Source organism: Anas platyrhynchos, chromosome Z (genome assembly GCF_047663525.1).
Source record: "Anas platyrhynchos isolate ZD024472 breed Pekin duck chromosome Z, IASCAAS_PekinDuck_T2T, whole genome shotgun sequence".
Taxonomy (NCBI): domain Eukaryota; kingdom Metazoa; phylum Chordata; class Aves; order Anseriformes; family Anatidae; genus Anas; species Anas platyrhynchos.
Genome location: NC_092621.1, coordinates 78,427,249 through 78,446,913, shown reverse-complemented (window position 1 = coordinate 78,446,913; position 19,665 = coordinate 78,427,249). Strand labels below are relative to the sequence as shown.

Below are 19,665 nucleotides of genomic sequence, written 5' to 3'. Positions count from 1 at the left end.
TATGGAAACACCTGTAGACCTCAGTTGAGGTTATACTCCTGTTGCACCAGCTGCTCCCGTAAGAGACCTGTGTACCTGGAAGCAGCTAAGATCAAGAAGCCAGTGATGGAAGTGGGGAAAGAAAGGAGACATTGGTATCTTCCTCTGATGATAAAAAACCTCACACCTGGAGAGTTCCCACTCTTTGTCCAAACTTGCACTGGAGGCCTGGAGCTGAGTGGAGAACCCAGAGTGCACAGCTCAGCTCTGAGCCACATCTTCCTGGGCACAAACGGGACTGTTTTCGAGACAGCCACCATCACAATTCTACGAATAGGACATAAATTGCTGAAATAATCTAGTGACTTTAAGACCACTTCAAATAAAAGTGATTTGAATACCTCTAAAACAAGGCACTGATAACAGAGTTTACTAATCTGCTTCCTCTTGTAAAACATGGTGTTCATTAACCACTGATTCTTAAGCACATTAGTCAGTAACAACATATTATTTGATTGAGAGACTAATTTTCTCTCCTTCAATTCTTGGGATTGCAGGTCTATTTAAAATTGAAAATTACACAGTCTTTTTGGTAATTTGATTAACAGACAATCTTTGAACTATTACACCGCTATATTTTACTTAAGTAAGCAAGTAAGTCTATTTTTATAGTTGCCAAAAACCAAAATTACTTAGAAATTATCAGTTTTCAGGACTGGCTTTTGAGAAGGATTTTAAACGAGAGATATGGTCACACTAAGTCTTATGTGGTGAACATCTATGTATTCTTCAAAATCCAGGTCTGAAACTGTTGTTCATAACTGGCTCAACAGCACCTCAGTAAGACTTGTATATATTTTATTTGTGTCCGGGAGAGAAATAAGGCCATTGAGGATTTGGGCATATATTGCAACCATCAATTTTGTAATGGACGAGTGGCTTCTCACCTGCTGTGTAATAGTGTCCCAGGGCCCCTCCAGCAGACGAGCCTGGTAGCACGCATGAACACTTTTCCATATTTCATCCAGAGTTAGAGGTCTTCCATCTGTGGTAGAGGGGAGGGGAAAAAGCACCCACAGTCAGAGCTCTTAAGCAGGCTATATCTTTAATAGAGTACAGCAAAAGAAAATCTGAAAATACTGATTATCTGCAGACAGATGGAAAAAACAGCAGAATGTGACTGAGCTGCTTCTGGCCTCAAAACTCCAGAACAGTAATGCTCAAATCCTAACTGGATGTGTGTATAAAGCTAGCCCAAATTCTCAAAACTATCCTATACTTCTCCATCCCCTGAGAGGAACAACTCACTTTCCCAGTTTCAAGTTGTAAAGTTAAACTAACTTTGTAAAACAATGCTTGAGTAAGAGAGATTAAAAACCACAGAATAGTATCATTAACAGTTATTTCATGTAAATACATGTAATTCATAGTGAGAGAATGGAAAAAAATGCAAGGAACAAAATTATGCAGTCAAAAGTTCACTGCCCTTTGGTAACTTAGAGGACTTTTTTTTTTTTCTTTCCTTGAGACATATTTTGAAACATCTGAGACATTAAGACGTTTTTTTCTTGAGCCACATTGTCACAGCACATTTCAGCGGTGATGTTAGAATTATGCCAAGGTATTACCACTTTGAAAATAATCATGTCAATTTTTTCAGAATATTTGCTTTTGACAAATAGAAATAGGATATTTTGATATACTTTCAATAAGTTGCTTCATCGTAACATCTATTAGGTGTCAGAGACCATTATCCTGTGATAACTAGTTTTATTCTACTGACATTTTCATGTCTGTAAAATGAACAAGATTTATTCATCCAATTAACATTTGAATGCCATGTTTAGATGTAAGTTAAAAACAGCTGCCTACAGTCTCTGTTTTATCTTATCTTCTGCATGCATTGAAAAAACTGCACCAAGTTCTGCCCTTACTTAAGCACCATATAACAGAAGCATTAAGATGTACAGCAAATGAAGTATCTGCGAAGGCAACAGAATATTAAGTAGATACGCTATGCCATCCTCAGGAACATGAGACTTGCTAGACCTGCATCTCCCCTGTCCTGTGATGGCAGATATCACAGTTGTTCTGGCAATAGTCTAACACTTGCTAAGAAATTTGTTACTAGAGAGTAAGTGAAGTTTAGGAGGAAATAGTTTAGGAGGAAATAGTTATGCTCAGATCATCTGTGTACAAATAATACAAAATACCATAGATACTTGCAATTTTCTGTTTTCTATACAACCTGCAAAGGCAATTCAGAGTGAGTGTAAATGGAAATCTAAAACAACATACATTCAAATGAAAAATTTGATTTACCACTCTAGATTTTGCCCTTTACATCTCTGTGAATTTTTATAGCAACACTTGAGCAAATTGAGATAGAATGGATTACTCTGACTAACCATCTCATTTATAGAAATTATCAAATATGGGAGCAAGGATTAATCACATAGTTAAAAATTACCTGAGTTTTGCCTCATGGGTCTTATTACTTTGTGTATGAAAAGCAGCATACTGTCCATCATATTTTGGTATAGAATTATTTTCGTTTTGGATAAAAATACATATAAACTAAAACCAGAAGTTTTGCATCACACCAGAGTGAGATCACAGTCAGATATACACTTCAATAGTTATTATAAACTAATTGCAGCGTTTCACTTAAGAATAAAAATTGATCTGGGCATTCTGATCAGGCACTTACATATTGAAATACCCTTGGATTTAAGCCTCCCTACATTCGGAATTTTCTGCACAATTATAATATGTTTCACTAAGCTTTAAATGAGTATAAAGTCCTTTTTTTTTTTTTTATGTTGTTTTGTTTTTAGTAAGACTTCATACATACTCCCAAGTATTGTATTCCTATAAATTCTCATCTGACTGACTAACTCAGTTTCCTAGAAGACGGGAATACAAATACAGCAGGAAAGAATGACTTATCAATACTTAAAATGGACATGAGGTTTAGCTTCACAGCTGGGAACTGTAAGACCCTTGCAAAAAGACAGGTGATTAATGGGTAGTTTTCCCATTGCTTTTTGCAGGATGAAGACCTCAAAGTCTGTCATTTTTCCCTCTGAATGAAACTTAATAAACAAAACAAAACTAAATAAAATAAAAGTTACACTAAGATCTCAAATGACTAATAGAAGTCCTAGTATGTTAGATAGCAGCTGGAAGTGAAGAAGAGTTTTAAGTTTTTGTAGTCTGCTTTGTTCTTCCTCCTGTTTCTGTATCAAAAGATAAGTATGGATGATAAAACTCATCTCAGGTCATCTGACTGGAGCTGTGTTACATGTTTTAAAAGTCCTCATTGTGTGTGAATTTCTTTATTTGTTTATCATATAATCACAGAATGGTTTGGGTTGGAAAGGAACTTAAAGATTAACTGGAACACTGCCAGGGATGAGGCATCCACAGCTTCTCTGGGCAGCCTGGTCCAGAGCCTCACCACCTTCAGAGTGAAGAATTTCTTCCTCATATCTAATCTAAATCTATGCTCTGCCATCTTAATGCCATTCTCCCTTGCCCTCCCCCTACACCCCCTGACACAGAGTCCCTCCCCAGCTTTCCTGCGGCCCCCTTTAGGCACTGGCAGGCTGCTGTGAGGTCTCACTGGGGCCTTCTCTTCTCCAGGCCGAACAAACCCAACTCCCTTAGCCTGTCTTCTCAGGAGACATGCTCCAGCCCCTTGATCATCCTTGTGGCCCTCCTCTGGACTCGCTCATCCCTGTCCTTCTTGTGCTGGGGTCCCAGAGCTGAGCACAGGCTCCAGGTGGGGTCTCACAGTGCAGAGCAGAGGGGGACAATCCCCTCCCTCGCCCTGCTGCCCACCCTGCTGTTGGTGCAGCCCAGGGTGCGGGTGGCTTTCTGGGCTGCCAGCACACATTGAATCATTTAGGTCGATATAAGTGAAGCCACGTTAATCCCAATCTCCCATTTTGGCACAAAACACACTTCTGTATTCTTTGGGCACTTTCAGCCCACTGTTTTCCAGGGCTGCCAGCGTTCACGTGTCTAGGGGCTGATGGAGCGGCCTGTAATTGTTGCTGCTAGCAACAAGGGGCCACGGCGGCACCCGCTGAGCCAGGCGGCCGCTCTGCCTCTTGTGGCGCCGCTTCTTGTCACGGAGCCGAGCTCCCCACGTACAGCCAGAAAAACAAGGCGACGGCAGCAGCGAGCAAAGAGAAGTGGCAGGAGAGGAAGGCGCAGGCATCAGTTTCACCCTGCAGTGCATTTATCCACCATCCCCACAGGGTGACGCAGATGCTGAGGTGCCTGCCTAAGCCCCAAGGTGCTCATCCTAAACCCTGTCCCAGGTATAGCTGGGAGCAGGTGTGTTGACAGAATCAAAAATTCGTGGTTATACGCATGCTTTGTATATTTCACCTCATTAAATAATCACACCAATTGCCACAGAGAGCAAAAGGAAATTTCTACCACACTGCAGTCGGTAGCTGCCTGTGGGTCATGCCAGATTTACCCTACCCTTGACAGGCCACAAGCCTGGCACACAACACGTTATCCACTCATCAGTGCTAGGACAAAATGCAGACTCTGATGCAACAAGAAGGGACAAAAGAGCCTGGGAGACAACCAGATGAGATACTTTTTGAGAAAGAAGCTGATGGATAAGAGTCAAGAACTCCTAATACTGGTACTACTTCTGCCACTCACTATGGGCTTGAATCAATCAGTTCGCCTGCTGTAACAGTCAGACAAGAGTAACTACAGCATTCCTATCAGAAACTCTGATTTTTATTATTTAAACTGCCTTGTTAATAACAAACACTTGCTTCAAAAGGCTTGGTGAAGGTCCAGTTGGGGTTAACTTGTTTTTATCACCAGAAGTACAAAATAATTAAAAAGCAGATTTTCTTTTAACAAAATTTTGCACATGTCCAAAACCATGATCCAGCCCTTTCTTACAGAACAAGGTCTTAAGAAGAGACATTTTTCTGAGAAAGGAGAGAGTGCTTTTGACTTCACAAAGTAAGTCTGATTTCTGGAAAGTGCATCCATCAGGCTCAGTACTGTTATGAACACAGAAAGTCATGCCTTCAGGGTTGGAGGAAGCTACATTATCTTCCAAGCTGTCTCTCTCTAACCACTGATTAGCATGGTTTTTATTGGCAGGGATCTATCTGTATTGTCAGAAAGCTAAACATATTTTGAGCAGGTCAACTTGAAAATCCCCTTTCTTCACTCTTTCCTAGGTGAGCTGGGGTGCAGTCTGTGTTGACTCCCATTACTCCTGCTCTTTCTTTTTGGTGCTTAGTCAGTATTCACGAATCTTTCTCTAGCTTTGCAGGAAAAAGAAGCAGCAAAGTGTGAGACAAGCCTTTTTTTTCTTGACATACAGGGTGTTTCCTGAATGATACCTGTGTCCACCTGTGATTTTGTTACTGCTACCTCACTGTCAGTGCAAGAGGTGTTTTTATGTATGGTTTTAGATTATGACAATTCAGGAAAAAACTGAAGTTCCTTCACATCTTAAAGATGAAGAAAAGGGGAAATACTCTGCTGATTAAAGAAAGCTTACTGGACCTAGCCCAGCCCATCTGGCTGATGCCAGCACTGAAGGGGAAGGCTAATTGCCTACACCATCTGTCTCTAAGAGGGCTAATTGCTGACATCAGATCTCAGCAAGGGGTTCATGCATTTCTTCAGCTACCTCTTTGGTAATCTCGGAAGCCAGAAAAAGAAAGAAGGGTTCCTGCTTTTCAAAGGTATGACATACGTAAGACTAATATTGGAGAAAGGACACCTAGTTCTCTGACACTGAGATACTGAGGACCACTGTCTGGACTTCAGAAGGTCTGAATTTAGGAATATATGCCACATGGAAAGTATCGTGAACTGGTGAAAAATATTTCTTAGATGTATATGTGTATCCTAAAAATATCTTCTTGTATCCTGAAATGTTCCCAAGCATCTTTCCAGACAGTCATCACATTTAATCATTTTCAGCTGAAGTATTTGTCCTTGCACAGAACAAAATCTTCCCTGTAAATCTATCCCCAGAGACTACCAGAAAGTTTAGATGTCTTTCAAAATGTTTTAGTCCTATTGAAATTAAAATTTCAAGCCATTACCTTGTTACTACCTTACATATCAAACTTCTTCTGACAAAAAAGAGAAAAGCGGTTTAAAGATGAATTCCAGAAAATAACTCATCCCATTTAAACAGCAGCAAGGATAAGGCTACAATTCAGCTTTTGTCTTTCTGCTGGAAGGACTGACCTGCAATGTTTAAGTGCAACCACTAGCAGAAACGAGTGAAAACCAGATGTCCTCACTGACACAAGCTCCTGAAGATGCTTACCCTGATAGAGAGGATGGGAAAAACTCCACAGCGACCCTTTGAGAAGCCTTTTTCCTAGGAGGGACTGCTGGAGACAAGCAGTCAGTGAAAAATGGAGGGAGAAAAGAAGGATTTAATTACTCTAGAAAAGTTTTTAGAGTCTATTTGGAATAGCACAGATTTGGCCAGACTGGCACTGGTTGCTATCATAACATACAAAGTGAGGAAGTGAATTGCATTGCAAAACAAGCAAAACTACTTAGTCAGGTTGAACAGAAGAATTATTATTTCCTAGGCAGGCCTCGAGTTATAATGGCCACTTAACATACTGCCAGAGAGGAAGCAGAGTTTTAAATTCAACCTCCATGCTCTGCTGCTGGGGAAGACAAAACAGGGCAGGGCTGTGGAAACACTGGAAGGATTATAGCTCACCTTCACCTCTTGCAACATGCTCTAATTAACATGAGGACCAGTATGGACAGGATTCAAGGGAAACCATGAGCAGCTTGCAAGAGACTTGTGAAGAACCCATTTTGCTAGTTAATCTGAAAACAATAGTAGGAATTTAGAGTGAGAAATTGATGCAGGTCTCAGAAGAAGATTCTTCTCTGAAAATTTCAGATAAGGAAAGCAGTGAGTATTTCTAGTTGTCTGAGAAACAAGGTGAGAAGCCTATCACAGGAAGACTATGATCTTTCTCAGGAAAAAAAAAAATCTCGGGGCTTTACCTAGAATTTTCTTCATATTAGGCTCAGGGCAAGACAAAAGATATTTCTCTGAGAGAGCTCAGGTGATTGTGATTGACTGATGTTTGCATGTTTCTGAAAAACCCACATTGGTGCCTTCAGATAGCACTGTATAGGCAGATAAATTATTTGCAGTGATGACAGATTTTGCTGTTTTCAAAAATAAACTATCCAGAACTGAAATCAGAGAATAACAGCTGAAAATATTCTTGGAGAAGTACTTATTATCAGTATTTTGTATCCTTCTCTCTTCAAGAGTCAGAGAACATTATATGTTAAAAGAAAGCATTAAATGTGAAAGAGAGCCCAGGTGACTTCAGGAATTATCTCAAAAAAAGTCCTTGTTTTCCATTGTGAAAGGTTCCCAAAAAGCATTTTAAAACATAATCTCACTTGCAGGAGCAATTACATATTTGTACTGCAAGGGGAGCTGTTGGCACATAATACTACGATTGTGCATTAGATCATCCACTAGCTTCTGTAATATCCACTTCCAGATATAAGGAGTCATGTTTCAACACCTCCGATTCCCTGATGCTGACAAGCTAAACAACTTGTTTTGTCTCTGGGAGCTCTTCTCTGGTGATTAACTGCTTATGGTGAATACTAATTATATGAAAGTACAGTACAGTAGAAATAGTGTCCTATTTCTTCTACCTGCAGCATCTCCATCTCTTCTGTAGAGACTATGCACTATTAATTCGGCAAAAAAAACAAGATGATGACATTTTTCACGACCACGAATAGGTTAACCTGTCTCTTACAGAAAAACTTTCTTCACCCTTCTGTCTACACATAAGTTTAAAGGCAAAACACTGCACATTTCTAAATGCCTGTAATAATTCTAGAAATAAATTTGCAGCAGGATGTGTGCAAATGAGTTCTGTTGGTGGTAAAGATAGAGCAATGTCCCCAATTCCCCATGTCCCAGTTTGAAAATTTACCCCAAATTATCCGTTCCTGAAACTGCACCTCTGACTAAAATCTTTTCACCAGGGAGTCTATGAGAATTTGTTCTTCAATTTTAAACCTAAAGTGCCTTTTAAAATGCCAACACTGCAAAATTAGAAACCATTAAACAATATAAGGCAGAGAGTGATTAAATCTACCAAACACATTCAAAGCATCTTAAGCTACTTTTTAATTAAAAAGAAAAAAGATATCTCTGGCAACAGTCAGACATCTTTATCTAGATAAAGTTAGGAGATTATTCAAAACACAAAAGATGCTGATGCTACCATGCAGGAGACTGAAGAAATGACTTGAAGATTTCAGTCCCTCAGCCCTTGGTACGCAGTCTTCGGGCAGAGAGGAACAGAGCACAGCCAGTGCTGCAGTGTGATCACTCTATGTTTGCTGATTAAATAAGTGACACTAACAGTGGCCTTGGAGGAAGGCTCTGTGTTCCTCCTTCCTTCCTGACAGGATGGTGAGTAAAATCACAGTAGCTGTAGCAATTGAGTAACGGGTAACAAGATGTACATCTTAGGAGGAAAAAAAGATCAGTTAGTGTTTCAAGAAACAGTTTTAATAGATAGAAAAAGGCAATATCTTATTATTGTCGTTATTTTTTAAAGCAGCTGATTTCAGCAGAAAACAACATACACTTTAAAAGGTTCATTTACACCCCAGCCTTGTGGCTCAAAGTCAGGCTTCAAAGAAGCAGACACAGTTCTGCTGAAGCACTGTAATTCTCTCCACTTATTTCATAGTCAAATTCAAACCTGCAGCTTTAAGGTTTTTGTATTCATTTAAAGGAAAGAACAAGAAAAATGATCAGCAGTTTTAGTCAACCACAGGCAAGATGCCAGGAGCCAAAGATCAGCCTCCTTCAGGCTGAGATGATATCATCTACTCCAAGGTCCTGAAGCTCTGTGTCTGGAGTATTATAAAATTTACTGGTGAACAGTCTCATCTCTTACTTTCTTATTACATACGATCATTATTTTGTTCCTCTGTTTAATATAAAATTTGTGTTTTTAACATCTGTGGCATCTGACATGTTTTTATTCATCACTTTGTCTAACACAAAATTGGTCTTACCTAAAAAGCAAGCCCTAAAATAAAGCACGGGCACTTGGTAGCTGCTGGAGTACAAGACATGATATTCATAGCGAACCACTTCTTCTGTTGTTGCACAAGCTCCAGCTACTTGAGAATCATCCAAAGATTCCTAAAACAATAAACATGAACATAATAATATATCAACTTTTGTATTTTTATCAAGAGGAAGTTAATTACAAGTGCTGTAATTAATAAACATATAGAACAGAAAAAAGCAGTGATCACCACTTTAACATCACCCTTCTAGTATTACAAAAAGAATTTTAATCAGCAAGAAAATCACAGCAGTCCAAAACCTACAAAGACATCTTGCACACTTACTTTTACACTCTGTGAACTATGTGCAGGCATTTGCAGAACTGAGGTCTTTCTAAGTGCAGGCTGCTTTTGTAAACAAAAGAAAAAAGCAAAAGCTCTCTAAAATCTTTATGGCAGAATACCTGTACAATAAGCTAACTACAGCTGCATCTCTTCTGATTAACATTACTATAAACCATTTTAAAAGTGTATCCTTAAATAATCTGGTTTTGCTCGCCGAAGGACACATCAACAGTATCCACCAAAAATTCTCTGCTCTACTGTCTTTAAAGGCTTTTTGCAAAAGGCTGTTTTTGACTATAATACTTCTAAAAGCTAAGACATTTTTCCTCCTGTTACTGTATATTTCAGGTGTAAAGTAATTAATGTATGTTGTAGACTTGAAAAAAATCTGAAGAGATGGAATTTATTGCATTGAGATATTCCCCAGCTGGCGCATAAATCTCTTAACATGTTTATCAATTTGTTAATTTCAAAATAACATTCAAATGGTGCTAAACACCCAGTTGTTTTGACTTTTCTAAAAATCGACAATTCTCAACATTTCTCAATTCTCAACATTTCTGAAAATTAAATTACTAATGCCACTAGGATTAAATGTTAGAACAAACTTTCCAAGAAGACACTACGGGTGTGGACTTGTTTGGTTTTCAAACCCCCAAATTTACATGCATGAACTAAGCAACCATAATGCCCCATAGGTTGGGTGTGCACTTCACAAGTTTATTATTGCCAACCAACTTTGAATATTGGTTTACTGTCTCTGCCCAAGCAAAATGAAAAAGACTGAACAGAAAAGAAGATCCAGCATCCTCTGAACGCCATGCTGGTTTAACACATGAGAAATTTAAAGCCATTTATTTTTATCTCACACCCGTAACTCAGCCATCAATCAATCCATGAAGAGACCGGATAAACTATAATGGTAATGACACAAAATACTTTAAGGTTTTTTTGATACTCCACATAAAAGGTATTTTGCCCAAATTTAGCATTTTAGACAACCAGATACTGTTGAAGCACATGGATAGAAGATCATGAATAAAGAGCCCAGATCATGGGAAGCAACAGACAAAGGTACTGTAAATACAATTTTGGACATTAAATGAGAAAATCACAGATGGTCATGGAGTAGAAGGCTTCTGGGAGGTTCTAGACAGTTGCAGCAATGCTCAATTTTAGCTTATCAGTAAAAAGATATCTAAAGTACCAAAATGGAGCAGTAAAGAAAATCCCCTCCATGTTAACCTACTTTTACAAAACTGGATGTGAAAGAAAACACATCAGAAGGAACAATGATGACTGCTGTATCTGAGTTCATGGGCCAGGTAAAGTTAGTTATGCCATGCCCAGTTCCCCAGTTCCTATAAAACTGTGTAACAGACTAAGAAAGCAAAGTATTTTCTTCTTCCCTCATGTTGGAGCATCTGATCAGATGTCAAATACAGAAAAATACCATTAAAAAAAAATCTCTTGACAAAAAGAGTGATTCTCTAAAGTAAACAACTTTCTTTAAATTGATCTGTTTTCAGTGCTTTAGTGTGAATAGTAAAAGAAAGAACATCAGCAGCAGGTGGTAAAAGAAATCAAAAAACAACTTGGCTCTCAAGTTTATAGGGGTGGGAAAGAGAAAGAGTTCCAGAACGGAACCTAGATTAAAATTTGAAAAACCCTCTCAGATTCGCCTTCTGGAATCAAAACCATGCTGCTTTACAGACATAAATGCTTCATTGGGTATTATGCTTAGTCACTAGCTTAACTTGCCCTAAAAACACGTCTGGAAATGGCAGGACTACATGGCCATGTATTAGATGATGTTGTTCTCCCCCCAAAATGCTGTCTGTATACACATACTTCTCTCTCCTGTTTTGTGTATGCAAATGACTCTAAACCATCACATAAATACCAACATCTGATTTGTGGTAATTTTAGACTGAATGATAAAGGAGTCATATTCTTTATTACCTGCAAATACCTAGGAAAAGAAGTAACTTAATACTCAAATACGCAAAAATTAAATACTCAAAAGCTGTATACCCCTAGGGAAAACATGTTTTGTAAATACCCTACTTAATATCTCAGAAAGTCATAAATTAAGCTAAGAATAACTTTGTCATCAAGAATTCAGCCTGCTGGGTTAGCAAGGATTTCAGCTGGTAAGCAACTTCTATCTTCATTTTCTGGATTAGGAAAAGGAAAGCGAAGGAGCCAGTCAGTCCTCCTAATTTCATTGTTCCTTGATATGGCCAGTGAGAAAACTCTCAAGAGAATTTCTGCCATTACCAGAAGGATATTAGACTGTGGGCTACTTACCAAAACATCCTATTACTTCCAGAGAAAGCTGATTTTCTCCAGAAGTGGCCTTCCCAGAAGACATACACAGTTCGATGGCAGGAGAGGCAGCCGACAAGGGAAGAAGGCTGTATAAACAGCTTTACTCTAAACAAATTACTGTTTTGGAGAGCAGAATATTTGTGGACGCATTCGTTTTGCATTATCCTGGGGTTCGCTGACTGATAGTTTAAGCAGTGTCTGAAGTCAAGCACTCAGCTGAATGCAAAGCTTGAAGCAGCTTTGAAACTGACACTCTTCTGCTCTGTTACAAGATGGACTTCGGTCTACTACAAAGTTCCTATGCTCATTCACAGACAGTTTCTGATAATCAGATCTCCTTTCCTGCTATTTCTAGTGAGAAGTGGGAGCATTGTATTTGTGATCTGCATAGAAAGACAGATAGCTGAATCCTTCTTAGGGCTATTTCTAATCCCCCTTCCTTTCGTTAAACAGCAGTGGCAAGACTTTTACATAAAAAAATACATCACTGATGTGTAATCCTGTACTTTTCCGCCTCTGTAAGTATGATGCATAGGATTTATGCCGGGAAAGTACACTTTGGAGCCGAAAAGTTCTGATGGTATCTCTCCTGCTGATGAGATGAACTTTGCTGATGATATGAATAAAGCAAGCACAGTCACTTTAGGCAATCTTTGGAACATCTAAAAATTATGCATGGCTGTATAAAGCCATGGAACCTCAGAGAGCACTACATCAACCTAAAAGAAGACATCTCTTTTTCAGTCTTTAACCAACTACTGCTAAAGCCACAAACATTAAATGCAAGTGTAACTCATAAAAAAAAAAAAAAAAAAACAGATCTTGATTTTCAGTTGCTAGCCTATTTAATTTTTCTTCAATTAATTGTTCTACTTTTTTCACGTATACTGTTGTATAGATATTCTAGATATTTTATTTGGATTATTTATTTTTATTCTAACAATGGCAATACTGAAATCAACTTTTACATCAAGAGATTGAACAACTGATATAAAACATTCATACCTGTACATACATAACAAATTCATGATTTTGCTTGGATCTTGTAAAGACAAAATAAACATGCCTGAGTAAAGAAAATAAGTTTATTATTAAATCTAAACACCTTCAAAAGGTTTAGAAGGTTTAGATTTAAATTGCAATCCTTAAAACTATGAAATAATTTTATTTTATAAATAATTATTAATAATTTTGTGTTTCTGCATTGCAATTTGCTTGCAGGGTTGCCATGCTTCATGTTAAAGCTGTGAATCAAGGACTCACCGACTGTTTCCTAAACAAATTGGGAAGTTGTCATCAGGAAGCATCTGCTACCCTGTTGCTCTCATGTAAAATCATTCTTGTGTTATCATAATGGACTATTGAGCAGATGTTTAAAAGCAATGTATCTATTATAAAAAGATAGGCAGCAACCACCTAATTAATTATATTAGTTCCGTCATAAATGAATTATCACTAATTTTAATTGATATAAAATTGTTCTCAACCTTTAAGTACCCCCTAAACAAATTAAGTTGATTTGTTCCTTTTTAAATGCTGAATTATTTAAATCAATAGATCAGAAGTGATGTAGGATGTCACTCTGAAAACAAAATAATGCAACTTTTTTTTTTTTTTTTTTCCTTCTGATGAAGATGACAAGTTAAAATCTCGTGGTTACAAGTTAATTTGAGAGCAGGGGAGAGGTGCAGGCCTGCTTTGATCTTCTTCGGCAGTAGCTGCACTCCGCAGGCGGCAGGAAGGCACGGGTTCAGGCAAGGTTACTTTTGGAAGAAGAGCTCCGATGGAAAGGGAAGGCCCAGGGGAGCGACAGGGTACGCTGGGAAGGGGCACAATCACCTGATGGAAAGGGGATTCTCCTCTGCTGACATTACTCCAAGCCTTTCCCTCTCCCCACCTCACACACAGGCCTCCCTGACTCAGCCCAAACTCCCTGCGCCTGAAGCCTTTTCCTGGGGACAAGCAGTGGTCTGAACGGCAGCAGCAGGCACGTCGTTTCTCCTGGGCATCATCCCTTCACTGCTGCCTTTCTCCCAATTCCCATGTTCCTCGTCTCTTTTTTTGGCGCCTTGACCTCTACTTCCTCCTGCTCCAGGCGAGCCTCCTGAGACATAAAATGCTGCTGCAGGAGGTCGGCAGGACGGGGCCGCGAGCAGGAAGGGGAGGAAAAGGGGACGCAGGCACCGCGACTGGCACTGGTCGTCCCATTACGAGGGGGAAGAGGGAGATGCAGTCCAGATCAGTAACCAAATCTGATTTCATCGCCTTGAATACATCCACGCTCGATTCTGTTTTGGCCTCCGAGCTGGAGAACTAATGTATCGTGTACGTACTCCTTCACACATTGCTCCCATGTGGTGCTCCTCTCCCTCCAGAAACGGCTGTGAGCTCCAGTGTGAAGCACAAGAGCCTTCCCGGAGCAGCTCCCCTCCCGGTTCAACACTTTCCCTTTGGCAAACGCAGAGATCTGAGCATGCAAACTGAATGGCAGGACAGCCTTCCCCTCATCAGATAGAATTAAAACCGCGCTTAATGTGGAGGGCGCGGCAGCGTGGTGAGATTGTATCTGCGCTCTTTATTCTTCCTCCTGGGTGTTCTCCACTTTTATTTGGACCATGCCTCACGTCTTTGCCTGCAGCCCCCGCTGTGCTAGTCTCTGCAGGTCATCCTGCGGCTGGTTTCTGTCCCTCTGGTGCTGGCTCCCAGGGCAGCCGAGCCGCCCTTCCCCTGCCACGCCGAAAAAACCCGGCACCAAGTCAGAGCCGGCAGCGAGGCCTGCAAAGAGGCTCGGAGCCCCGGGGCTGCCGTCCCCCTGCAGCCATCCGGACCCTCAGACCCTCGCCACGAGCTGGGGACGGTGGCAGGAGGCACCAGCTGGGATGACAGAGCGGAGGCTGAGCTGCCAAGCAGCCGAGCGCCTGGATTGCAGTCTCAGAGAGAGCCATTATGTGGAAATCGCGAGGCGGCCTATAAAATGCAAAAAAACAATCCCCTTGCAAAAATAAACATCCTGGGGATGAAAAAAAAAATAAATAATAATAAAAAAAAAAAACTTGTAAGAACCTCAAAACCGTCCTAGCACATGCTTTCTATTTTAACACAGTAAGAGAATTTCAGTTTGTATTAAGTGATTGCCAGCATTTTCCTTTCCCTATTAAATGCTCATACTATGCTAAAACTTAGAGGCCCTAATCACACTTGGCCCACTGTATCACGGCCTGTAAAAACACAAAAATGTGGACATCTTCCTGAATAATTTAAGTGCAAGATGAACGGTATACAAATGTCTCTGCCACCAGTTTCAGCTTTTTCATATAGTAAATAAATTGCTCTTTTATCTTAACTCTATATGAGGAATCCAACAATCTCCGCATGTTTTGCGGTGTGGCCATCATTAGTGACAGATGAAGCAATGCAAGGATGACAGAAGAGACTTGAAAAATGACAAACTTACCTGATGGATTTATATTTTTATGCTGCTACACGATCCTCCCTACTATCTTGGGTTTGTTCAAATCCAATTAGCAAAGTGAAGAACCTGGTTAAATACTGCCCTCCAACAACAGAAAGAAAGTGGCCCTTAAATCACTCAGTGATGTTACTAAACACCAAGCCCAAAGAGCCTTGTTCTGGAAGACACAGCTTCCTTGAAAAGCCACTAAGCCACCTATGGAAAGCACAGACGTACGTTGAGGTAAACAATAAATGGATCCCTATGGGTACACGGAGCCCTTAAACAAGTCATTTCACAAAGGAAAATCTCCTAACGACAAGTCAGCACCCTGACACTGATAACGGCAAAGAATTCAGTGATTATTAGAATGACTTTCTCCCAGAAAATACAGGTTACTAACAAAAAAACACAGCCTTTTGTCATTCAAGGCATACCAAAAGAACAAAACCAACACTTCCACCCCAAAAAGATGCAGCACATAAAATTTTAGTAGTCCCTCATGCATTAACAATCGTTTCTAATGGTTGGAAATTAGATTTGTCTTTTGATTGCTTTAAAACTGTTATCACAAGTGAAAGCAAAATCTATTCAAGTGAAAGAAGCAATGGACCATGAAAACAGAACAGTTGTGATTTCTTTTTTTTTTTTTTTCTATGTTCATATAAAGGTGGTGAATTCTTTCAAAATCAACTCTTCATTCTTCCTCTGTTGTCACACGTAAAATGCAGAATTTGGTGGCTCTCCTCCTCCCCCAGAAGAGACATTGTTCTTCTTTTTTATGTAGTAAGTACAAGGACCCGTTCTGAACAGGGCTTCAGTGCCGGAACAATATGTCAGAAAAATCCCTTCTGGTGGAAATTACAGCTAACAGCAAAGCTAGGAAGCAAGGCAAGTCAACCAGGAGAGGGGGAAGGACAAAGTCGAGCATGGAACGATGGGCTGGCTGACCCCAACAGCTCCTAAAACTTCTAAAAAGAAGCACAGTGTTAGTAGAGCCGACACTGAGAGCGACTTCATGGCATGACCACGGCTTTTGCAGGGAACCCAGGCACATCACGGGCTGGAAGAAGGTTCTGCGGGACCAAATTTTGGCCAGAGCTGCCATGTGCAGCCATGTCCTTCAGTGGTTGTCACCTCTACAGATTTATGGATGTCAGTTTTACCATTCTAAGACTGAAACAAGAAAATTGCATTCAATAGAAAATTTGGGAATTTTATACCCACACTTGCATAAAAATACTTGCAAAACATGCCAGTTCTCCACAGTGCAACCACATGAGGACAAACTACAAACATGCACTTGTATACATATATACGCACAGAGAGAGGTGAGTTTCAAGGTTCATGAAAAATGCATCAAGTGGGCATGACTATACATGGCTGCACAGTTAGTTTGCAACAATTCTTAGAGTATAAAAGAAGTGTAAACCTGACGCATGGACTAAGTTGTGTATCATTCAACTTTATCTGGGAAAACAACAAATTGCAGCATTTTTCCATTACTTATGTTATTATCTTGCATTTGTACAAATTGTGAAAAGTTATTCCTATAATGCTAAGCACTATTGCATAAGATTATTGCTTTTTTTTTTTTTTTTTTGGTCTTAAGAGCTTCCGGGATTGGGCTCTACACTTCATAATAATATGCTTTATCATAGGCAAAAAAGGAAAAAAATATTGGGATATTAGAAGAGAAAGGTAACAGTTCAGCTGTATTTTAGGTCAGTTTTATCTTTTTAGAACACGGATTATTATTTCTGTATTGAGAATCTCAGCAGCAACCCAGTTTTGGCCACACTTAATTCAATAGGGAGACTGACAGCAAATTCCTACAGCTCTTTACTTTACAGAAGACAAACTCAAATCCTCATTAATTTCTCAGATGGGAAACTGCATGAAAATGGTGCCAAGGCTGACAGTGTTTAGCAGTAATTCAAGTGAAAACGTTACAGACAGAAATGCTCAAATTGTCACAAAATCTGGCATTATAAAAACATGAGATTTGAAGTTACAGGTTGTAATTAAAAGCGTCTGGATGGGAAATGGAGATGGTGCGGTTCAGAAGCCTGGTGCTGTGCTACGGACCTCAGGTAGCCGCAGCGGGGCCAGGACAAGCGTTTCAGGGGTTGCCAGCTCTAATGCCCACCCTAAACATCACAAGAAAAAGGCACAACCGGGCCGCTCGAACCACCAATGAGAGGTGAACGGTTTCCATCACACCACTCTCTGCAATCAGGGTAATTAATGGCTGCATGTTGCCTAGTTGGAAAAGGAAATACTACCTGATTTCCTTTATGTCTGTCAGAACCTGGTTAAATAAACAACCTAAAAGTTACCTGAGATGCTACACTAAGCTTGGCCATAACCTATACTACACAATCACAACAATTAGAAACCATAACCATAAACAACATAGCTTAATTACAACTAGTGTATTTGAGTATGAGTATTTATTTGAGTCCAATTAAATTAACTACATGTTAAGGCTGAAGCACATATGATTCTTCTATTATTAAAACAGGAAGAGAAAATTAAAATATAATGAGCTATTTCAAAATCAATCTCAATTCAAAAAAAAAACTATCATTCAGAATAGTTATCAATTTACTTGTAAGTTCTCAAAAAAAAAATCTCTGGATTTGTTCCTACACTTATACAAAAACTAGTATCATACTAGGATCCAGTAATATTTTCTTTTTGAAAGATATAAACATAATAAATATTTTTTTTATTCTTTTTTTGAGGAACAGGGCTGGACTTCACCAAGTCAAATGAGTTCAGCTTTTACCTGCTTTAAAAAATGGCTAATTTTATTAATATATGATGTAATACAGATGTACTTACTTTCTACTCTCCAATCATTGTTACGCAGGAAACACAAAGCTCCAGATTTAGACTTGGATAGCTCAAAAGCCCTTCGGTTCATTTTCAAACAAAATGCTCTACATACTGCAAGTATTAATAACTATAATGTTATCAAATGTCATTGATCACAATTACCCCAAATGTATATTGGTGACATTCGTACTGGATGGAAAGACAGTACTGAATGCTTCTTTTATTAATGTGATCTCAAATGAAAACTGCCATGCTGTATTACACGATACTATTAATTTCCAGGAATGCAGAACATAATAGAACTCAATGCAATTTTAACCGCTAGCAGGCTTTACAAAGAAGTAATTGTAGTTTGACGAAATGTAGCTAAAATTCGCAAAATTCAAATGAGAAGGCACAATGCAATACATTCTTATAATTAAAAATAGACTGTTAGGGCATTTTCTAACAATAAAGATAGCTATACTGTATTCCTTTTGTTGAGTAACAGTTAGGAGACTTTCTTTTGGGCAAATAAAGAAAACACACAAGCAGAGCAAGATCCCAATTATAACAATACACCACCAGTAGTTTTGTACAGCTCAGTACAACTGCACCTGGAAGCCAGCTGTACTCCAAAACCAAGGACTTGAAGCCAAGTAGAAAATTTGAATGAACAATTTACAATGTTCCCAACTGGAATGAATCCTCTAATAATCTCCATCTTCAGGCAAGCTTTGTTTCAATTGACAAGAAAGCCCAGTACCAAATCAGGAACACCTAAATAGTTTTACAGCAGTATGAAGCTCAGAACACCTGTAATGGTCAACAATACTATATAAATACAACAGACAGCCAACACCACTGAAGCAAAAGCTTTAAGAAAATCAAGAAATGGTACACACTGCACATAGGTGTGCTTGGCTAAGCTCCAATACAGTGTTGCCATAGATAATTTACAGAGATGCAAAATCCAAATAATCTGTAAACAACTAAATACATCAATTTATCTCATTTAAGGGAGTTCTTCTGGTAGCAGAAGTAATTGCTCAGCAGTAGGTGGAGAGACCTGAAGAGATTCTTCTCTATACAGATGTTCCAGAAGCATATCTAAATTTCCCTTCACATTTTATAAATAAGCTATGCAAAATACTTCTGGCAATCATCAAATTGTTCAAAAAATTGTTCAAGCTTTCCTCTTTTGGGAAAAGCAGAAAACTGGAGATGGAGAAGGAGAGCAGGTATCCTCTGGATGCTGCATTCACCCATCCTGTGCCACTCCTCCTCCTGCATGGGGAAAGCTGGATGCACATTTCTCTTCTTTCAGATGAGCAGTTCAAGCACGAAGCTGTAAGGCATTTCGGGTGACGCCTCTCCTGTCCCACCTCATACGAGCCACTAAGCATTCACTGGAGCAGGGAGCAGAGCCAAAGTATTCGTGGAGCCAGGTGAATGACACCATGCTGTGCTAACCTTTGCAGATGACTTTTGTGCTCAGAAGGCACGAACCGTGAGAGGCTCAACAGACCCAATTTCCTCGACTCGATCAGAAAGCGATTCACTCAGTGTCCCACAGGACCAGAAACACGGCATACAGTAAGAAGAGAACTAGGAATCATATACATGTGCACAGGAAGAAC

The 19,665-nt window shown here is 39.4% G+C and overlaps 1 protein-coding gene across 4 annotated transcripts in view; it reads right to left on the bottom strand.

Moving 5' to 3' along the window:
* Window positions 1-19,665, bottom strand: part of ATG10 (autophagy related 10) — an 81,892-nt gene that overhangs the window by 22,526 nt on the left and 39,701 nt on the right. For all 4 annotated transcript variants that reach the window (XM_072031135.1, XM_038170766.2, XM_038170765.2 and 1 more), the window contains exons 4-5: window positions 9,082-9,211; window positions 927-1,024 (exon numbers count right to left, since the gene is read on the bottom strand). In XM_072031135.1, coding sequence (XP_071887236.1) covers window positions 927-1,024; window positions 9,082-9,211 — 228 coding nt within the window. The remainder of the gene's footprint in view (window positions 1-926; window positions 1,025-9,081; window positions 9,212-19,665) is intronic.